At 41.3% G+C, this 19079-nt stretch overlaps 1 protein-coding gene across 1 annotated transcript in view; it reads right to left on the bottom strand.

Moving 5' to 3' along the window:
- adgrg7.1 (adhesion G protein-coupled receptor G7, tandem duplicate 1) overlaps positions 1-19079 on the bottom strand; it is a 131295-nt gene that overhangs the window by 36394 nt on the left and 75822 nt on the right. Inside the window, exons 6-7 of the mRNA XM_028799935.2 lie at positions 16403-16497; positions 12702-12838 (exon numbers count right to left, since the gene is read on the bottom strand). Coding sequence (XP_028655768.1) covers positions 12702-12838; positions 16403-16497 — 232 coding nt within the window. The remainder of the gene's footprint in view (positions 1-12701; positions 12839-16402; positions 16498-19079) is intronic.

Raw genomic sequence — 19079 nt, 5'->3', positions numbered from 1 at the left:
ACAGAATATGGAGGATTTCCTGCTTCAGCATTTGAGAAAGGTACAGTACACATCTGTACTGATTGTTGGAATGGTTAACTGCATAAAAATAGACAGGTTAAAAAGATGACATCAGCAAAATTTCATTACATAGATACCAATTTTCTAATAATATAAAGGAGTTCTTTAGTATTGTACTGTTCTGGAAGAGCATCATTTCACAGCTCATATTTTTTTTGCAATAATGCCAAGTATAAATACCTTAATCAATGATGAAGTAGAACACTTATTATGGAGAAAACATAAAGAACTTGAGACGGACTGAAAAACTGTAATTACAGGCCACAATATGGACAATTACCAATTAAGAAACATCAATTAAAAATATTCTGGGCATCTTAACAGAAATTAATTGCACTCTATGGGTACAACATGAAACAAGGAGTGGCAAAATGCTTTCAAGCACAAGAGTACAAATTAAGCAGAGGTATAGTGCTTTTCTTCAAAAAAAGCATCCCTGGCAATACCATGGTGAGTCAAGGCAGGCATGCCCTTTCCTCCCAACCTTTAGCTTACTAAGTGCAAAACATTCTTCTGCCAGTAGATGGTGGCAGCAGGTAAATACTGAATCAAGTACAGTCTGTCTTCTGCTAGCAGAGGATTATGAGGCAGTCAGGACAGAGAGGGACAACACTGAAGGCAATTTTTAAGAAAGTGAAGTGTGGAGTAAGTATAACAATTGAACAACTATAGCAAACTTCAAATGTTTTTATAAAAGTTCTACCATCTGTCATCTTTCTAGCCATTTTAAGATTCCAAGTCACTGTTCACCAATAGTCATGGCTATAATAATTCATTACATTTATATAGCACTTTTCTCAGTACTCAAAGCATTATCCACACAGGGAGGAACCAGGAAGCGAACCCACAATCTTCCACAGTCTCCTTACTGCAAAGCAGCAGCACTACCACTGTGCCACCTGTAGCAATATCAAAAGGAGAACCTTATAATAATAAAGTTTGGCCACCAAGGGGTGCACCAGCTCCCCAGCCCCAACACAGGCAGATACCAGGCGCGAGTCCTTACAACACAAAAGGCTTTATTTACAAGGGAAAATGCTTTTCTTTCCTTTCCTCTACTGCACAGTACCATAAACAGCACACAGCACTTTCTTTTCTTTTCTTTTCTTTTCTTCTTTCCTCTCTTTTCCACCTCCACTCTTTCTCTACCAAGCTTCGTCCTCTTCCTCCTGACTCCTTGAGTGCAGCGACGCAGCTCCTTTTATACTGCATCTGGTAGCATTTCAGGTGGATCGTCAGCATTATCTGGAAGTATTCCCAGGTGTGGTGGAAACCCAAAGTAGAGCTCTGCAGCTCACCCTGGCAGCCCCCTTGGAACCCAGGAGGGCTGCCATCTAGCTCTCTGGGAGAAGCAGTGTCCTGTGCAGAATTCCTCCCTTGGTCCTTCCAGTATATCAGCCACAGCTGTCTGTCACACTGCCCTTCCGTCATTTGAGACTTGTGAGGTGAATCGTCCCAGTCTTCCTCCAGGAGGGGTCATCCATGTTGGCCAGTTCATGGCTCTGCCCTGAAAGATATAAATAAGAAGGGAGCAGGGAGGCACTGTGCAACCGCCATCTCCTGGCGTCTCCCTTCCACGACTACATATAGTGTCTAGAGCAGTGTCCCAGCCAATGACAGCTGAAGCATCACCATGCCCCTCCTGGTCTCAGTTACCTGTGGGATTGAAAACAGGATGGGAACTGCTGCTCTGCCTTACACTCAGCCTAGGTCAGCTCATCTCTCTGCCACTGTAGCTTTCCAATGCAATGTCTGGAGACCCTTTCCTCTTTATGTGGGTCTCCTTCTTTCTCTAGGGTACAGCGACAGTCTGGGTTTCTGTATGGCATTGGGATAGACCTGCGCTGTCTGCATTCCCTTGACCAGCAGGAAAGCTGATATATTGAATGACCAGGGGAGCAGATGTGCACGGGACACTGCCTCCCCCGAAGCACTAGATGGCAGCCCTCCTGCGTTACAATGGCACCTCGGATTCACATAGGGCTCCATGGGAGTTGCAGTTTGGCACAGCCATGTTGGATTCCATGGGGGCCACCAGGGGAGCTGCAGAGCCCTACTTTGGGCTTTCTGTCACACCTGGAAGTGATTCCAGACCTTCCTAATGAGCCACCTGGAATACTCCTGGGTGCGGCTTAAAAGGCACCACCTCACTTCACTTGGGAAGCCAGAGTTGGGAGGGAGAGGACAATGCATTCTGGAGGAGGAGTAGAGGAGACTGAGAGGAAAAGGGAAGAAAGGACTCCGAATTTATGATGTTTTTGGTGCTGTTTGTGTTGTGCTGCTGAAGGGAATGATTTAGGAAGCATTTCCCTACTTACTAAATGAGTGCTGTGCATTAAACTTGTGCCTGGTGTCTCCTTGTGTTGGGTTTGGGCAACTGGAGTGCACCTGTCTGGTCACAATATATATATATATATATATATATATATATATATATATATATATATATATATATATATATATATATATATATTCACGGCATTCGTAGTCTGAATCACAATCTGATTGTATGGGTGGTTACCTACCAGGTAACACTTGTGGTTGGTCAGCAAGTCGGCTAACATCCGCCACGATGCCCTCAGTTGTGAGAAGCATATCATAGAATGGTTGAAATAGTTTACTGTCAAATAATGCAAAGAGTACGCGACACGTGTTTCGCCCTAATTCTGGGCTCATCAGGCATACACACTCTACTGCACTCCCTCTCGGGAATCGAACCTCGGCGCTAGAGGCGAAGCCCCTAACGTTGCGCCACGGCGTGTGGTTCGTTTATTTGACAGCATGTAGATCGGGGTAATTACATTCACGGCATTCGTAGTCTGAATCACAATCTGATTGTATGGGTGGTTACCTACCAGGTAACGCTTGTGGTTGGTTAGCAAGTCGGCTAACATCCGCCACGATGCCCTCAGTTGTTATATATATATATATATATATATATATACAGTGGAACCTCTAGATACGAGTTTAATTCGTTCCAGAACTGAGCTTGTATAGCGAATTTCTCGTATCTAGAACAAACTTCCCCATTGAAAATAATGGAAATCCAGTTAATCCGTTCTGCACCCCAAATATATTAACATAAAAATCAATTTTCCTAACAAATAACACTGATAAATTATATATACTGTAGTCTACCTTTAATAAATAACACTGGTAAATAATATAACTGATTATTAAAAGAATCAAAACAGGTGTCCAAAGTGCAGTAGAGCATTCAATAAATCTTTAAATAAATAATCCTTAAAACAGTTGTGAAGTGGAGGTTTAAAATACACAAGAATAACAATCCTTTAACACGAGGTTAAAACGTCAAAAGGATGCCGTCTTTAAAAAACAGATGACAATCGCCGGTGCTTCTTCTCTGTTAGCGTCTCACCTGCGGGCTCTGCAACAGGCGAGACACTCTTAATGCAGCTGACCTTCTCTACACCGTCCTGCTTCAGCTGTTTGGCTCGCCTGTTCAGCTACACGCGAGCCTGCACTCGCCTGCCTGCCTGCCTGCCTGCCTTCTCTCTCTCTCTCTCTCTCTCTCTCTCTCTCTCTCTCTCTCTCTCTCTCTCTCTCTCTCTCTCTCTCTCTTCTTTTACTTTTTCTCCCCCTTAACCGGCTCGCGCTTCTCTATATATGCGGGGAGGACATGGCAGCTGCAGCCCATCAGCCACAGGAACAATCATGGATGTGGGCAGTTTCCCACCTGTGCACTTAAGTGAGAAACGCAGACACCGCAGATCGCGGCTCGCAACTGCTACCACGCCCCCTTGCTAAGCCGTGAGCTATACCCACAGCCCGGCTTGTGGCTCGTTACGCGAGCCAATGCTCGTATTTAGAGCTGAATTTTTCGCTCATACTTTCCTCGTATTTTGAATTTCTCGTATACAGAGGTGCTCGTATCTCGAGGTTCCACTGTATATATATATACAGTAATCCCTCCTCCATCGCGGGGGTTGCATTCCAGAGCCACCCGCGAAATAAGAAAATCCGCGAAGTAGAACCCATATGTTTATATGGTTATTTTTATATTGTCATGCTTGGGTCACAGATTTGCGCAGAAACACAGGAAGTTGTAGAGAGACAGGAACGTTATTCAAACACTGCAAACAAACATTTGTATCTTTTTCAAAAGTTTAAACTGTGCTCCATGACAAGACAGAGATGACAGTTCAGTCTCACAATTAAAAGAATGCAAGCATATCTTCCTCTTCAAAGGAGCAAACAAATCAATAGTGCTGTTTGGCTTTTAAGTATGCGAAGCACCACGGCACAAAGCTGTTGAAGGCGGCAGGTCACACCCCCTCCTTCAGGAGCAGAGAGAGAGAGAGAGAGAGATAGAGAGAGACAGATAAAAAAATCAATACGTGCCGTTCAGCATGTCGTTTCAGGAAGCAGCTGCAACTGCACAAAAGATAGCAACGTGAAGATAATCTTTCAGCATTTTTAGACGAGCGTCCGTATCGTCTAGGTGTGCGAACAGCCCCCCTGCTCACACCCCCCTACGTCAACGCAAGAGAGAGAGAGAGAAAGTAAGTTGGGTAGCTTCTCAGCCATCTGCCAATAGCGTCCCTTGTATGAAATCAACTGGGCAAACCAACTGAGGAAGCATGTACCAGAAATTAAAAGACCCATTGTCCACAGAAACCCGCGAAGCAGCGAAAAATCCACGATATATATTTAAATATGCTTACATATAAAATCCGCGATGGAGTGAAGCCGCGAAAGGCGAAGCGCGATATAGCGAGGGATTACTGTATATACAGTACTGTGCAAAAGTTTTAGACAGGTGTGAAAAAATGCTGTAAACAAAGAATGCTTTCAGAAATATAAATAATGATTGTTTATTGTTATCAATTTACAAAATGCAAAGTGAGCAAACAAAAGAAAAATCTAAATCAAATCAATATTTGGTGTTACAGTACTACCTTTTGCCTTCAAACCAGCATCAATTCTTATAGGTACAATTGCACAAAGTCAGGGATTTTGTAGGATTATAGTCAGGTGTATGATCAACCAATTATACCAAACAGGTGCTAATGATCATCAATATCACACGTAGGTTGAAACACAGTCATTAACTGAAACAGAAACAGCTGTGTAGGAGGCTTAAAACTGGGTGAGGAACAGCCAAACTCTGCTACCAAGGTGAGGTTGTGGAAGACAGTTTCATGTCATGGCAAGATTGAGCACAGCAACAAGACACAAGGTAGTTATACTGCATCAGCAAGGCCTCTCTCAGACAAAGAATTCAAAGCAGACTGGGGTTTCAAGATGTGCTGTTCAAGCTCTTTTGAAGAAGCACAAAGAAATGGGCAACGTTGAGGATCGTAGATGCAGTGGTTGGCCAAGAAAACTTAGTGCAGCAGATGAAAGACACATCAACCTTATTACCCTTCAAAATCGGAAGATGTCCAGCAGTGCCATCAGCTCAGAACTGGCAGAAACCATTGGGACCCAGGTACACCCATCTTCTGTCTGGAGAAGTCTGGTCAGAAGTGGTCTTCATGGAAGAGTTGCAGCCAAAAAGCCATACCTCCGACGTGGAAACAAGGCCAAGTGACTCAAGTATGCACGAAAACATAGGAACTGGGGTGCAGAAAAATGGCAGCAGGTGCTCTGGACTGATGAGTCAAAATTTGAAATATTTGGCTGTAGCAGAAGGCAGTTTGTTCGTCAAAGGGCTGGAGAGCGGTACAATAATGAGTGTCTGCAGGCAACAGTGAAGCATGGTGGAGGTTCCTTGAACGTTTGGGGCTGCATTTCTGCAAATGGAGTTGGAGATTTGGTCAGGATTAATGGTGTTCTCAATGCTGAGAAATACAGGCAGATACTTATCCATCATGCAATACCATCAGGGAGGCATATAATTGGCCCCAAATTTATTCTGCAGCAAGACAACGACCCTAAACATATAGCCAAAGTCATTAAGAACTATCTTCAGCGTAAAGAAGAACAAGAAGTTCTGGAAGTGATGGTATGGCCCCCACAGAGCCCTGATCTCATGAAGAGACAGAAGGATGTGAGGAAGCCTACATCCACAGAAGATCTGTGGTTAGTTCTCCAAAATGTTTGGAACAACCTACCAGCTGAGTTCCTTCAAAAACTGTGTGCAAGTGTACCTAGAAGAATTGATGCTGTTTTGAAGGCAAAGGGTGGTCACACCAAATATTGATTTGATTTAGATTTCTCTTTTGTTCGTTCACTGCATTTTGTTGATTGATGAAAATAAATGATTAACACTTCAATTTTTGAAAGCATTCTTTGTTTACAGCATTTTTTCACACCTGCCTAAAGCTTTTGCACAGCACTGTATATATATATATATACATATATATATATATATATATATATATATATATATATATATATATATATATATATATATATTATGGAAAGCATACCCCCGAACATAGACAGACAGACACCAGAATGTCCAAAACACACTTCTTTATTTTCCCTTACAGCACCACAATCCCTTCATCCACTAACTCTCTTCTGTTCTCTCTTTCTCTTTCTCTTCTTCTTCTTTCTCTTTCTCTTTTCACCTCCATTCCACTCCCCTCCTCACAAGCTCCGTCTCCTTCCTCCCAACTCCGGCTCAGCTTCTGGAGGGAGGAGTCCCCCTTTATAATAACCCAGATGGGCTCCAGGTGCTCCGTCTGACCACACTTCCTGGTGTGGCGGAAGTGTCAGGGGGGCACTCGGAAGCACTCCGGGTGTCCTTGGAATTTCGTCCGGCAGCACTTCCTGGTGTGGCGGAAGTGCCGCTCTCCAAGTTTCCAACCATGTCTGGGCACCCCCTGGCTGTGACTCCGTCTTCGCAGAGGGTTGAGCTTTACAGCTCCGTGACACCCATGCATTCCAGGGAGGCGGCCCACCTACGCTCCAGGGAAAATATTGTCCCATTTCTGGTCCCCTGCTTCTTCCGGCGTCCTGGCGGGGCAACGTCCCTGGGCGTCTATGACAATATATTTATGAAATCATTCTTCCTACACCATTCCTCAGTATCCATGTGTGTCTTAACCTGTCCTGCCCAATGTATTTTCCCAATTGCATTCCGTAAGGCCTGCTACTCAGACTCTGTCATTTTAAGACACCTTGCTTGTCTGTTATCCACTTATTGACAACCACCAATGGTAGAAGGGACCCCATTTCTCACTGTGAAAACATCATTTATATTCTTAAGAATATTTCCCATCTTCAAAGGGGAGACAGTTAATCCTTCTTAATATTTAGCAACCAATATTCACTTTGATGTCATTGAAATGCTCCATCTTAACTCATTTTTTGTAAAAATAAAAAAATGTCACAATTAGGATTTGAATTTCACACCTCTAATGTGTCTTGTTTTCTTCCTTACTACTGAGTCACCAAAGCCAAACTGACCAATCAGATTGTTCAGAGGGACTGGATACATGCACATGCAGATAGTAGTGTCTTATTATATACTATATATACTACATCTTTGATGCTACATTGCTTGTGCTTGTTATGGAGCCCACTTACAAAAATATACTAATTACCTAATGGTGGTGCCACAGTCTGAAGGTATAAATAGGCTTGGTCTAAAGGAGCCTTTATCCTTTGTCTCCCTGGTGTCAATCAGTGGTCAAAATAAAATCATAACTTTGAATCTTGGAGGAAGCCACCTATAGAAACGTAGGTACAAATCTGATTCTATAGAACAGGTTGTCGCACATCAGGTTTAGTGTTGCACAAATACAACAAAAACAGTTCTTTAAAAAAATATTTGTACCTGAAACTGTAGAAACAGTCCATGGTGTCTTTCAAAAAAAAAGTCTAACTTAATTAATTGTCAATGGAATCCAAGTGTATTGTGACTTCCTGAAATTGAAATTATTCAAAGCCACCCTTTTGAGAGGATGTCCACCTGTAGGGTGGTGAAGCTACAAGCTGTATGGCAGCATGCCAAGTGAGAAGCACAGGCAAAGACATTTGCATCAGGCAATCAATCACTTCTAAAGGTATTTACTACCATGATATATGAAACATGAAGGAAGTCGACCCTGCATTTGCTTTCTGTGTGAAAGTATGTTATTGTATAACTGAATTGGCACTAGAAACCAAAAAAGTGCCATGTTTTATGCACTATACGTCACAATGTGTAGCTCAAAAATCAGATAAATAGAACAATATTGTAAATAAATAATTATATTGATAATCTACTTAAAACTGACATATTAAAAAGGCATAAACACTATTTTATGTTAATGTTGTAACATCTGTCATGATTCATACTGTTAAATTTACAATCCATTTCTGAGTTATTTTGACTTTAGGATCCTGGTGTGGGTACTGCTACTTTGTTCATCCATTTCCATGACAGTTGTAGGTTATGTGATTCACTTCACATTGTGTATTATATCACTGCTAAGCAAGTATAACACATGGCAGAGCAATATTAAGAGCATCTAAGCAATAAAAGACTTTCTCATGCATTCTTTAAACTTTGACTTTTTGTTTTTTTGAACTTTTCCTCTTGATTCCTGACTTCTGATTTTCCCGTAAGTGAGCCTGCTTTTTAAATTAATTTATTGATTCAGTGGGCGGGCGGCACGGTGGCGCAGTGGGTAGCGCTGCTGCCTCGCAGTTGGGAGATCTGGGGACCTGGGTTCGATTCCCGGGTCCTCCCTGCGTGGAGTTTGCATGTTCTCCCCGTGTCTGCGTGGGTTTCCTCCGGGCGCTCCGGTTTCCTCCCACATTCCAAAGACATGCAGGTTAGGTGGATTGGCGATTCTAAATTGGCCCTAGTGTGTGCTTGGTGTGTGGGTGTGTTTGTGTGTGTCCTGCGGTGGGTTGGCACCCTGCCCAGGATTGTTTCCTGCCTTGTGCCCTGTGTTGGCTGGGATTGGCTCCAGCAGACCCCCGTGACCCTGTGTTCGGATTCAGCGGGTTGGAAAATGGATGGATGGATTCAGTGGGCCTCACTTGAAATGATGTTACTAGTCCAACACAGTGTAAAAATCACACTGGCCATAACAGAGTGGTAGAAGATGTGAAGGATGTCGTTACCCACATTAAAGGAACGTAGTCCCCTAAGGAACAATAGCCTATTCTAACATTTCTTATACAGTTCCTCTGTGTTCCGAGACAAGTCCAATCTGTCATTGATGTAAATCCCCAAGTATGTGTAGGAGTGGACCACCTCTACATCCACTCCCTGAATAGTGACCAGATATAAAGGCTCTTTGGTGTGGCTAAAGTCAATAACCAGTTCCTTGGTTTTGCTGATGTTAGGGTGCAGACAATTCTCTATGCACCAAGAAACAAAGTTCTCCATGTGACACCTTTATTCCGTCTCATCCCCATTATCAATACTCCCGACAAGTGCAGAATCATGTGAGAATTTCTGCAAGTGACATGACTTGGTGTTATATTTATAGTTTGAGGTATACAGGAGACAGGACTGTTGCTTGTGGTGTTCCAGTGTTACTCACATCTGTATTAGAAACACTAGACACCTATCTTTCTGGAACCATTTCTGAAATCACTGGAGGACAAAAGGTTCTCCAGTAGAGCCTGCCTTTTCCAAGCTCTGGCATAATAGTATACTGTATAGAGACAGCTTGTATAAAAGCACCTCAATTTTGTTCCTTATGTACTGTGATTTAAGGTGTTGAAGATCACCATAGGTCAGCCATGATATCACACAGAGTGTGTGAGGCATTGTTCAAGAAAGCTACCAGCTTAGCCAACTGCATCCAGAGAGTCCAGCCTCATTATCAAATGAAAGACCATTATCCTGATTACCTGATAAATTCTCTTGGCACTTCCTCTTCCAGTGTTACTAAATTAATATGATTTAGTATATGTAGGGGGCGGCACGGTGACACAGTGGGTAGCGCTGCTGCCTCGCAGTTAGGAGACACGGGTTCGCTTCCCGGGTCCTCCCTGTGTGGAGTTTGCATGTTCTCCACGTGTCTGCGTGGGTTTCCTCTGGGCGCTCTGGTTTTCTCCCACAGTCCAAAGACATGCAGGTTAGGTGGATTGGCAATTCTAAATTGGCCCTAGTGGGTGTGTTTGTGTGTGTCCTGCAGTGGGTTGGCACCCTGCCTGGGATTGTTTTCTGCCCTGTGTTGGCTGGGATTGGCTCCAGCAGACCCCCGTGACCCTGTGTTCGGATTCAACGGGTTGGAAAATGGATGGATAGTATATGTAATACAGCAAAAATGCATCCACAGTCTGATAGAACATACTGTATGCATAACCTGAACCACCTTGGTAAATACAATCATTTCCATAGCATTTTTTGTGTATAGCTTCTGTGTTTGTAGTCCATGCCAAATCCTTTTAAAGGTACATCATAAAATAATTATACTACTGAGTAAATGTACCATAAATTAAATTATAATAACCTATACTTGACATCCATAAAGTATATGTTTGTTTCCTTTTATTTTGCACAAAAGGTGGTTTATTTCAGTGTTAATTTGGTAACATCATCATGTAGACATTCCGAGACTTAGATTTTCTTTAAGTACTACTTTTTTTTTTTTGTCTTTTTGCTGTTTTCATGGATGCAACCTTATGGTGTTTAGGTTGCAATAATGCTGTGTGGTTGTTTGGAATGTGATGAGTGTGCCATTTGGCCTGGGCACCCAGTGAGTTTTAAATTTTAAAGTAAAGGAGGACTCAGCATACTACAACAAACTAATTGCTAAAGAACACATTTAGGAGTTTGAACTTGGCTTCTGTGTAGTTTCCAGTTTCTGATTAATGTTTTGCTTTTGGTGTCCTGCAAACCTATCAATCCTTATTTCTTCACCTGACAACTCTGCCATCTAAAGCTAAAAGCTTAGTCTCCACATCTGCCTCTTGCATTCCATCCAAGAACATACTGGACATAGTATACAGTGCATCCGGAAAGTATTCACAGCGCATCACTTTTTCCACATTTTGTTATGTTACAGCCTTATTCCAAAATGGATTAAATTCATTTTTTTCCTCAGAATTCTACACACAACACCCCATAATGACAACGTGAAAAAGTTTACTTGAGGTTTTTGCAAATTTATTAAAAATAAAAAAACTGAGAAATCCCATGTACATAAGTATTCATAGCCTTTGCTCAATACTTTGTCGATGCACCTTTGGCAGCAATTACAGCCTGAAGTCTTTTTGAATATGATGCCACAAGCTTGGCACACCTATACTTGGCCAGTTTCGCCCATTCCTGTTTGCAGCACATCTCAAGCTCCATCAGGTTGGATGGGAAGCGTCGGTGCACAGCCATTTGAAGATCTCTCCAGAGATGTTCAATCGGATTCAAGTCTGGGCTCTGGCTGGGCCACTCAAGGACATTCACAGAGTTGTCCTGAAGCCACTCCTTTGATATCTTGGCTGTGTGCTTAGGGTCGTTGTCCTGCTGAAAGATGAACCGTCGCCCCAGTCTGAGGTCAAGAGTGCTCTGGAGCAGGTTTTCATTCAGGATGTCTCTGTACATTGCTGCAGTCATCTTTCCCTTTATCCTGACTAGTCTCCCAGTCCCTGCCGCTGAAAAACATCCCCACAGCATGATGCTGCCACCATCATGCTTCACTGTAGGGATGGTATTGGCCTGGTGATGAGCGGTGCCTGGTTTCCTCCAAACGTGACGCCTGGCATTCACACCAAAGAGTTCAATCTTTGTCTCATCAGACCAGAGAATTTTCTTTCTCATGGTCTGAGAGTCCTTCAGGTGCCTTTTGGCAAACTCCAGGCGGGCTGCCATGTGCCTTTTACTAAGAAGTGGCTTCCGTCTGGCCACTCTACTACCATACAGGCCTGATTGGTGGATTGCTGCAGAGATGGTTGTCCTTCTGGAAGGCTCTCCTCTCTCCACAGAGGACCTCTTGAGCTCTGACAGAGTGACCATCGAGTTCTTGGTCACCTCCCTGACTAAGGCTCTTCTCCCCCAATCGCTCAGTTTAGATGGCCGGCCAGCTTTAGGAAGAGTCCTGGTGGTTTCGAACTTCTTCCACTTACGGATGATGGAGGCCACTGTGCTCATTGGGACCTTCAAAGAAGCAGAATTTTTTCTGTAACCTTCCCCAGATTTGTGCCTCGAGACAATCCTGTCTCGGAGGTCTACAGACAATTCCTTTGACTTCATGCTTGGTTTGTGCTCTGACATGAACTGTCAACTGTGGGACCTTATATAGACAGGTGTGTGCCTTTCCAAATCATGTCCAATCAACTGAATTTACCACAGGTGGACTCCAATTAAGCTGCAGAAACATCTCAAGGATGATCAGGGGAAACAGGATGCACCTGAGCTCAATTTTGAGCTTCACGGCAAAGGCTGTGAATACTTATGTACATGTGCTTTGTCAATGTTTTTATTTTTAATAAATTTGCAAAAACCTCAAGTAAACTTTTTTCATGTTGTCATTATGGGGTGTTGTGTGTAGAATTCTGAGGAAAAAAATGAATTTAATCCACTTCGGAATAAGGCCGTAGCTTAACAAAATGTGGAAAAAGTGATGCGCTGTGAATACTTTCCGGATGCACTGTAATAGGCAGATGTTTCCACTGACTTTTAAATTATATTAAATCCTTAAAAAATACAACTAAAAAGACAAGATACAATTTTAGGAGCTTACACATTATTAGTGTAATGAATGAGTTGCAGTAGTTGTTAAACCAACCTCTGAGAGCAGTGAACTGTACTCCTTGCATCAGGCTACTGTTGACAGTCAAGGACTGCACTGCCAGGTTGGGCTGCACTACTCCTGTGATATTGTTGGAGTTTTCCAGTGAGAAAGCTTCCAATGTTTCTGTCAGGCTGTAAAAAGAAGACAATGCGTTCTGTCAGGCAATTTCTCTCATATGTTGGTTTCACCTCACATGTTACTACATTATCATCTTGATAGGCAGTTCCTACAAGCATACCATATTTAAACATTATGTAGTATTACAAAAAGTTATCCACTCTAGAAACTGTGAAAGAAAAATTAACTGCTTGCAAGCTACTTAGGGTTAATAGCTGACAAAGCCGTTTTGCTATAACGGTAGGTTATTCATACAGGAGTCTGTCATAAGACGGTGCAGTAAGCTGACCCAGGAAAATTTCCAGTTTCTTTAGGAACGTGTCTATTTGACACAGGAAAGATGACCTTTCCTTCTTTAGGGTCTATCTGACAAGTGAAAAAAATAAGAACAGATGACCCATTAGCGTAATAAAATGCTTAAGTAAATGATATTATGTTTTTGTTATAAATAAGGGGAAGGGGGAGGAAGAAGAAATTCTAAAAAGCCAATAGAAAAAAATGTAACTTTGCTCTTCTGCCTTGCAACGTAGAATCCAGGTACTCATCTGTGACTGAATAAAAATCGAATTGATTAGACTTGTCCTGTCTTCCTCGGGGGGTTTCACAAAATATAGTGAAGCACAATGTCTGCCTAATACTGACCATAGAAAGACACATTTTTTTATTAATTTAAATTGGCTTTACAACCAAATTCATATTGTAGTTATCTGTTTATATTTATTAAAAGTGGTGAGATTAGATCTGTTGCTGGAATAGACACTAGTCACTGATGCATCACTACAGTTGTTCTCTCTATTTACTTTGTAGTATTTTCTCATGCCACAAACTTCAAGATGACATTTTTTCACCAGGATCTCTAATCTAGTGTATGACTGAGCATAGAGTTGGATCCTACCTTACACCCCATGCTGTTGGGTTTTTTGTGCTCCTCTGACCCCCGTTAAAACATAGATGATAAAGATGATGAGAAGAAATATCTCTAGCCATAACTTGCCATTCATGTGCATTATAAATTCACTTTTAAAAATACTTTGGATCACCTAAATTTTGTCTATTCATTTGTTGAATCTTCTTATCCCAAAATCAGAGTTACAGAATTAGAACCTATTAGCAGATGGGGCAAAGCATGAAGCAAGCAAGGAAGGGCCGTATTGGCATTTCTTAGTTTTGCATTATTTTTCAGTGTAATGTACTGTTGTTTTAATTAGTTTTACCCAACTAATCCTCTGTTCAATTCAAGTGCTCTTAGTAATATGTATAGATTCAAAACAATTGTGAACTCTTTGGAACTGTCAGAATGTCTGTATTAATTACTCATAACAATTTGGTTTGCTCTTCATCTAAGTCACAGTAACAGACACTTTAACACACAACTAATAACACACAAACAATTGCTCTTGTTCTTATCAGTAAATGACCACAATGGCTGTCAACTGGAGATCATCCCTTAATACTCGTACACTTTATAACAGTAGTCTTCATGTGATCCTGTATAAATAATGTTAAGGAGGAAAAGAGGAACTAGAATATAGCAGAAAGATGACAGTACATCACAGGTCAAACAGTTTCTTTCTAGTAAATCATTCTACTGTAATTTTTGTTTTAGACATGGTGGGGTGTGTTCTTTACATGCCAGGACCACATGTCAGTGTGTGACCCTGATATAGCATATCCACACATATACAAAGTGCATATCTCTGGTTGAGTAGAAGTAAGAAATATTTGGATTTGCATCTTGGCATAAGTGCATGTTCTTATCAAAAACTGTATTGTGCTATACACCATGTTCTAAATGGTAATTTATTTTTCACAAATTCATTATTTGACTATCTTAGTGCTGTGGAACACTCTGGCAGAAAGTTATGAAAAGCAGGACATGAAATACTGGATTTTCTGGGAGTCAACAGAGACAAAGTCAGTGTCTAGGCAAAAAGTTAATATCAGAAGTTGACAAGTTAATTGGCTAAGTTTAAAACAAAAGTCAAAAATCAGAAGTGTAAAAGGCAGAGCAAAAATTCAATTCAAAACTAGCACCTTGAAGAACCCAACCAAAAACTCTTTTGTAATTTTGGCCATTTCAATAACATTTACCATTATATTACTGCTTTTCTCCTTCTTCTTTCTTCTTGCAATTAATTTTAAATCTTTAAAACTTACTAAATGAAGAGCATAATTTTTCTTTTTGTTTTGTCCAGCAAGATAGTTTGTTGGTAAAGTGAATTAAACCAATTCATTTTAAAAGTGAGTGTAGTGTTGTGTTTCTGCATCCTTGGAGTTGATGTCATAGTTCAATGTCATAAGAGACCTTCTGTATTATTTGAATGTTTTTTTTAATGTGCTTGTGGGTGTTCGCCATTTTTCATTTCTAGTGAAATGAGACACAAAGTTACCCTAAAGTAAGTATACAATATATTCACACAAAAAACTTATGTGTGTCTGTGAATGTCTGAAAATGTAACATGTTGGACTGACTTCCTTACTCTGATCTTTTGTTTTGCTCATTTCTGCTGAGATGCAATTCCAAACTGGAAAAAACAGGTAAGAAAATGTATAGTTTGGATTAGGTTATTGTGTTATATGTGTGACAGATGGCCAGGACCATTACCTGGCCAGGATGCCAACCAGGTTGAAGGACCGAGGTAGAGAGCACGGTTGGGACATTATCTCCCCCAAGATGCTAGAGTGCAGCCCCCTGGGTTGCTACAACAGCACAGATGCCCGCAGGACACGCCTGAAGTTGTAGTTTGGAGCAGTCCTGTTGAGTTCCGTGGGCACCACCAGGAGGTGCTGCAAGTTCATCTGAGCCCTTTGTGGCACCACTTTCGCCACAATGAAAAATACTGCCAGAAGAAGATCAAGATACACCTGGAGCACTTCCGGGTGCACTATGAAAGGAGCCGCCTCACTCGAGTCAAAGAGCCAGAGTCAGTAGAAGTTGGACAAAGCTTGTGGGAGGAGGAGTGGAGACAGAGAGAAAGACATAGAGAGAGGAGAAGAGACAAGGAAGAAGGAAGGACTGTGCTTATTTGTATTTTTGCTGTTTTGTACTGTGCTACTGTGGGGAACAAAAGAAAACTGCTTCCTCCACTTAAAATGAAGGCATGTTGAGTGATAAGACTGGTCTCTGTGTCTATTGTGTCTAGGGGTTTGGGGAGCTGTATGCCCCCTGGTGGTCCACAAATGTTACAGATCAACAGCCAGTAACTTAATTTTTATGATGGTCTATCCATCCATCCATTTTATTAAACCAGCTTAAAGGTTTGGTTTGAAGTGATATGGGGCCATTCCAGAAACATCTTGTGCAAAGCATGAAACAACGCTTGCTAGAGTGCCAGTGTATTGCAGACTTCATTCATGCACACATTTATACATACACACTTTCTCACACTCTCCCAATTTAGAGGTAATAATCAAACTAAAAAATATATGTCAGATGACAGAATACCCAGAAAGCCCTACTAAAGGCTGGCTGAATCTGTATTTTCAACAGTCATACACAGTGAAGTGGTGCAGTTTCAGTGTTATAATATTTCATTTACTGCAAAGAGGAATTTCTACATAATTTCCAATCATCATACCTTTTTGCAACAATTGCGACATCATTATTTTCAAATGCAGCATCTTTTGCATCCAGTAGCTGACTGATGGTGGTAACTGCTGCAACAGCTGCCATCTGAAAAAACAATTCCATTTAAATTGGTATATCCATTATTGTGTGGAGCATGTATGTTTTGTAAATTTTCCTACCATAACAAAAATCATATGTTCCAATATGCCACAATAAAATAAATGCATGGAGCATGTACAGTTACGTTTTGTACATTATCCTATATTAACAAAAATCATATGCTAAAATACAATATATCTCAACAAACTGATTTGTATTCTGAAGAAAACCTAAGGTGAAACACAAAGTTTGTAAATGCAGTATCTCTTCACTACATTCGTTAGTCCTGCAGATTGCAAATGCTTCAGTGATTATGGGTGATTGTTCCACTTCTTTATCAAAGGTAAACCGGCTAATATTCATAGGCAAGGTGACTGACTTCTCGACAGTTTATAACTTACTCACCACCCCTAATACAAGTGGAGTGCTGGTTTACAGTATCAATGCCGGGGATGCAATATAAAATCCACAGACGTAATTGGATCATTAGCTGACACTCTTCAGTTGTCAAAAGCTATGATTTATACAAATTGGCAGAATTATTTTTTTCTTTAAAGTATGCAGTTTTTCAATAATACAGTGGAATCAGAAAGTGTTCAAACTCTTTCACTTTCTGCACCCTTTACTGTGTTGTAAATTTAATTTTCATGGATACATTTGCTATTTTGCTCATTAATCTACACTCATTAACACATAATGCTTTCAGAAATGTTTGCAAATTAATTAAAAAACAAAAATGGAAAACTCTCAGTTATATATATTTTCAGACCCTTAATTAAGGCCAGGCACATTTTGTTTGCTTCAATTATCCTTGACATGTGTCTAGAACTTATTTAGAGACCACCTGTGTCAAATTAAGTGGATTGGATATAGCGTAAAAGGGCACACACCTGTGTATATAGGGTCCGACAATTCACTTGCTTGTCAGGACAAAAACCAAGCCATGTAGTCCAAGGAACTCACTGTAGTCTTCCGCAACAAAATTGTAGTGAGGCACAAATCAGAGGCATTTCTAAAGCTGCTTTGAGAGAACTAGGAGCAGCGTGGGTTCAATAATTGTGAAATGGAAGAAGTTTGGAACCACCAGAGCTCTTCAAAACGTTGTCTGTCTGGAAGGACAACCATCTCAACATCACTATATCAATAGGTCATTTATGATAGAGCAGGTACAAGGAAGCCACTCTTGAGAAAAAAGGCATATGAAAGCCCGATTGGACTCTGAGAGCATAAGGAAAACAATTCTTTGTTCTGATAAGACAAGCATTGGAATCTTTGGGCAGAACTACAAGCCCTATGTCTGGCAAAGACCTGTCACTGCTCATCACCTGCCTAATGCCATCTCTACGGTGAGGCATGGTGGTGGAAGCATCATGATATGGGGGTGCTTCTCATTGACAAGGACAGGGAGACTGGTCAGAATTTGGGGAAGGATGAATGCAGTCAAATAAAGAGGAGAGGGTGTTGAAGAAAACCTGCTTCAGAGTACAAGCAACCTTAGACTGAGGTGACTGTTTGTCTTTAAATACAACAGTGATCCAAAGCGTACAGCCCAGACAACACTGGAATGGCTTCTAGACAAGTCTCCGACTGTACTTGAGTGGTCCAGCCAAAGCCCAGGCACAAACCCTATAGAACATCTGTGGAGAAACCTAAACAGAGCAGCTTACAGTTGTTTCCCATCCAAAATGGAGCTCAAGAGGATCTGACAAAAAAATTGTGATAAACTGCCCAAATCCAGGTGTGCAATGATTGTGGAAACTTTACCTAAGAGGATCTGAAACTATAATGGGTGTCAATGGGGCTTCAAATTAATGAAATAAGGATCTCAATACCTATGTGAATGAGATATTCCAGTTTTTTGATTTTAATAGGTTTGCAAACCCTTCTCAGAACATGTTTACACTTTGTTATTATGATTTATTAAGTTTGGGGTGATAGACAAAAATGGTAATGTTTCCATTTTGTCACATATGTGCGAGTAGGAGGAAGCTGAGTGGTCCAAATCAAAGTAATTACCCACCAGGCCAGGGGGTGGAAGGGTGCATTAATCCTATTTCTGTTATCTCTGCAGGCCAGATACACGAAACCATACCAGACGCACCATCAACAACGTCACCACAAATGACATCACTTCTGGTGCCATGGATGACACTATTTCTGGTTCCGGTTATGGATAACGTCACTTCCGGTTTTGGCCTTTAAAGCCACCATCATTTCAACATCCCATCAGTTCACTTCAGGACTCAAAACAATGCACATGAGTGCTCTTTCAAAACCCTTTTGCAGTCAGGGACAATACAGTATATGGGTGTACTGCTCCAAACCTTGTTGCGTGTGTCAAGGCTATTCATTTCATACTGGCTAACGTTACTGCAACATACATGATCATGTGGCAATCCATCACAAACATGTCCTCAACCCATAGTTTAGAAAACATTGGTCTAAAGGCAAAATATGAAAGAGGAATGGTTCACCAACAGGGTGAAATAGAGGAAGAAGGACATTGAGATAAATAGATAAATATTGGAGGCTGATGGTTGCATTTTATATCTATAATAATAAAAGGCAAAGCCCTCACTGACTGACTG

Source organism: Erpetoichthys calabaricus, chromosome 4 (genome assembly GCF_900747795.2).
Source record: "Erpetoichthys calabaricus chromosome 4, fErpCal1.3, whole genome shotgun sequence".
Classification (NCBI taxonomy): Eukaryota; Metazoa; Chordata; class Cladistia; order Polypteriformes; family Polypteridae; genus Erpetoichthys; species Erpetoichthys calabaricus.
The sequence above is the reverse complement of the archived record's forward strand: the minus strand, read 5'-3'. Positions and strand labels throughout refer to the sequence as shown.